Genomic DNA, 1,065 nt, shown 5'->3' on the forward strand with positions numbered 1-1,065 from the left:
AAATTGTATTTGGTTTTTTAAAATATTTTTATGTTCGTTATTATAAATGTTTATTTTTTGTATTACATATCTAAAATATAAAATAGATATAGATAGATGTATAGATAGATATCCAAAGATAAAATAGTATCTATCAACAAAATATTTTATTTAATAATAAAGAAATGAAAATTTATTGATACGCTACCTTATGTTGTGATAAATAAGTTTTATTTTATCTAATAATACAGGGTTACACTCTGTATAATTCAAAAGGATTCTGCGTGTGCGAATAAACATTTTTGTGGAAACAATTTGTGCTATATTCTTAATTTTTTATATAATAAATCAAAATAAATCAATGATTAATTGCTCTGTCTTGCCATGGTACCGCTCCCACATCATTGAAATATTTACACCACATTTCTCGTAATGCTAAAGCGTGATTAGCATGACGGTAGCCTCTTGGATTTTGAAACCCCACTAAACCCTGAATTTGTTCATTTCTCCAATCACCAGGCAAAATATTTCCTCGTAGCACATCTTCTGTGTCTATATATGATGGTGGTGTGTACATGGCACGACCAACAACATCAGTCCGAAGCATATTATGTAGACAGCATACAGCTATTATAATATCACAGGCATCATCCGGATCGTATCTCATTGGAGATCGAAAAATTTGAAAACGACTGGCCATGACACCAAATGCATTTTCAGAGCGTCCTCTGGCACGAGAATGTCTAATCATATCAAAGAAAAAAATTAAATTTTTTGTACCTTTTTGAGTTTTCTTTCTTAAAAATGATCTTTGTAAGGATGTTCAAGGAATTTTCATATTCTTTTTTCAAAAATGAAATTCACCTGTAGTTAAAAATTCTTCTGTCTCTTTTACCAGAACATTGTTCTTTAGGAAAAGGTATGAGTACATTTTCAGATAATATAAAACCTTCATCACCTACAATAACGAATGGAAAATCTTTATCAGTGCCTGGTAGAGGACTTGGATGAGGAATTTTCAGTTCATTTCTTTCTAGGAGGTTCTTAAATGTGCATTTGTTCCATATTCCTTTATCAGACACTCTT

General features: G+C 30.5%; 1 protein-coding gene across 1 annotated transcript; it reads right to left on the minus strand.

Annotated features, from left to right (window-relative positions):
- Positions 1 to 396: 396 nt before the first annotated feature.
- LOC108771259 (uncharacterized) lies at positions 397 to 1,022 on the minus strand (the record flags this gene model as incomplete). The annotated part of the gene is made up of 2 exons (XM_018538713.1): positions 397 to 722; positions 844 to 1,022. Coding segments are annotated over 2 exons (505 nt in total), but the record flags the coding sequence as incomplete, so codon positions are not given.
- Positions 1,023 to 1,065: the final 43 nt, after the last annotated feature.

This window comes from Cyphomyrmex costatus, unplaced genomic scaffold, assembly GCF_001594065.2.
Source record: "Cyphomyrmex costatus isolate MS0001 unplaced genomic scaffold, Ccosl1.0 C2270431, whole genome shotgun sequence".
Taxonomy (NCBI): domain Eukaryota; kingdom Metazoa; phylum Arthropoda; class Insecta; order Hymenoptera; family Formicidae; genus Cyphomyrmex; species Cyphomyrmex costatus.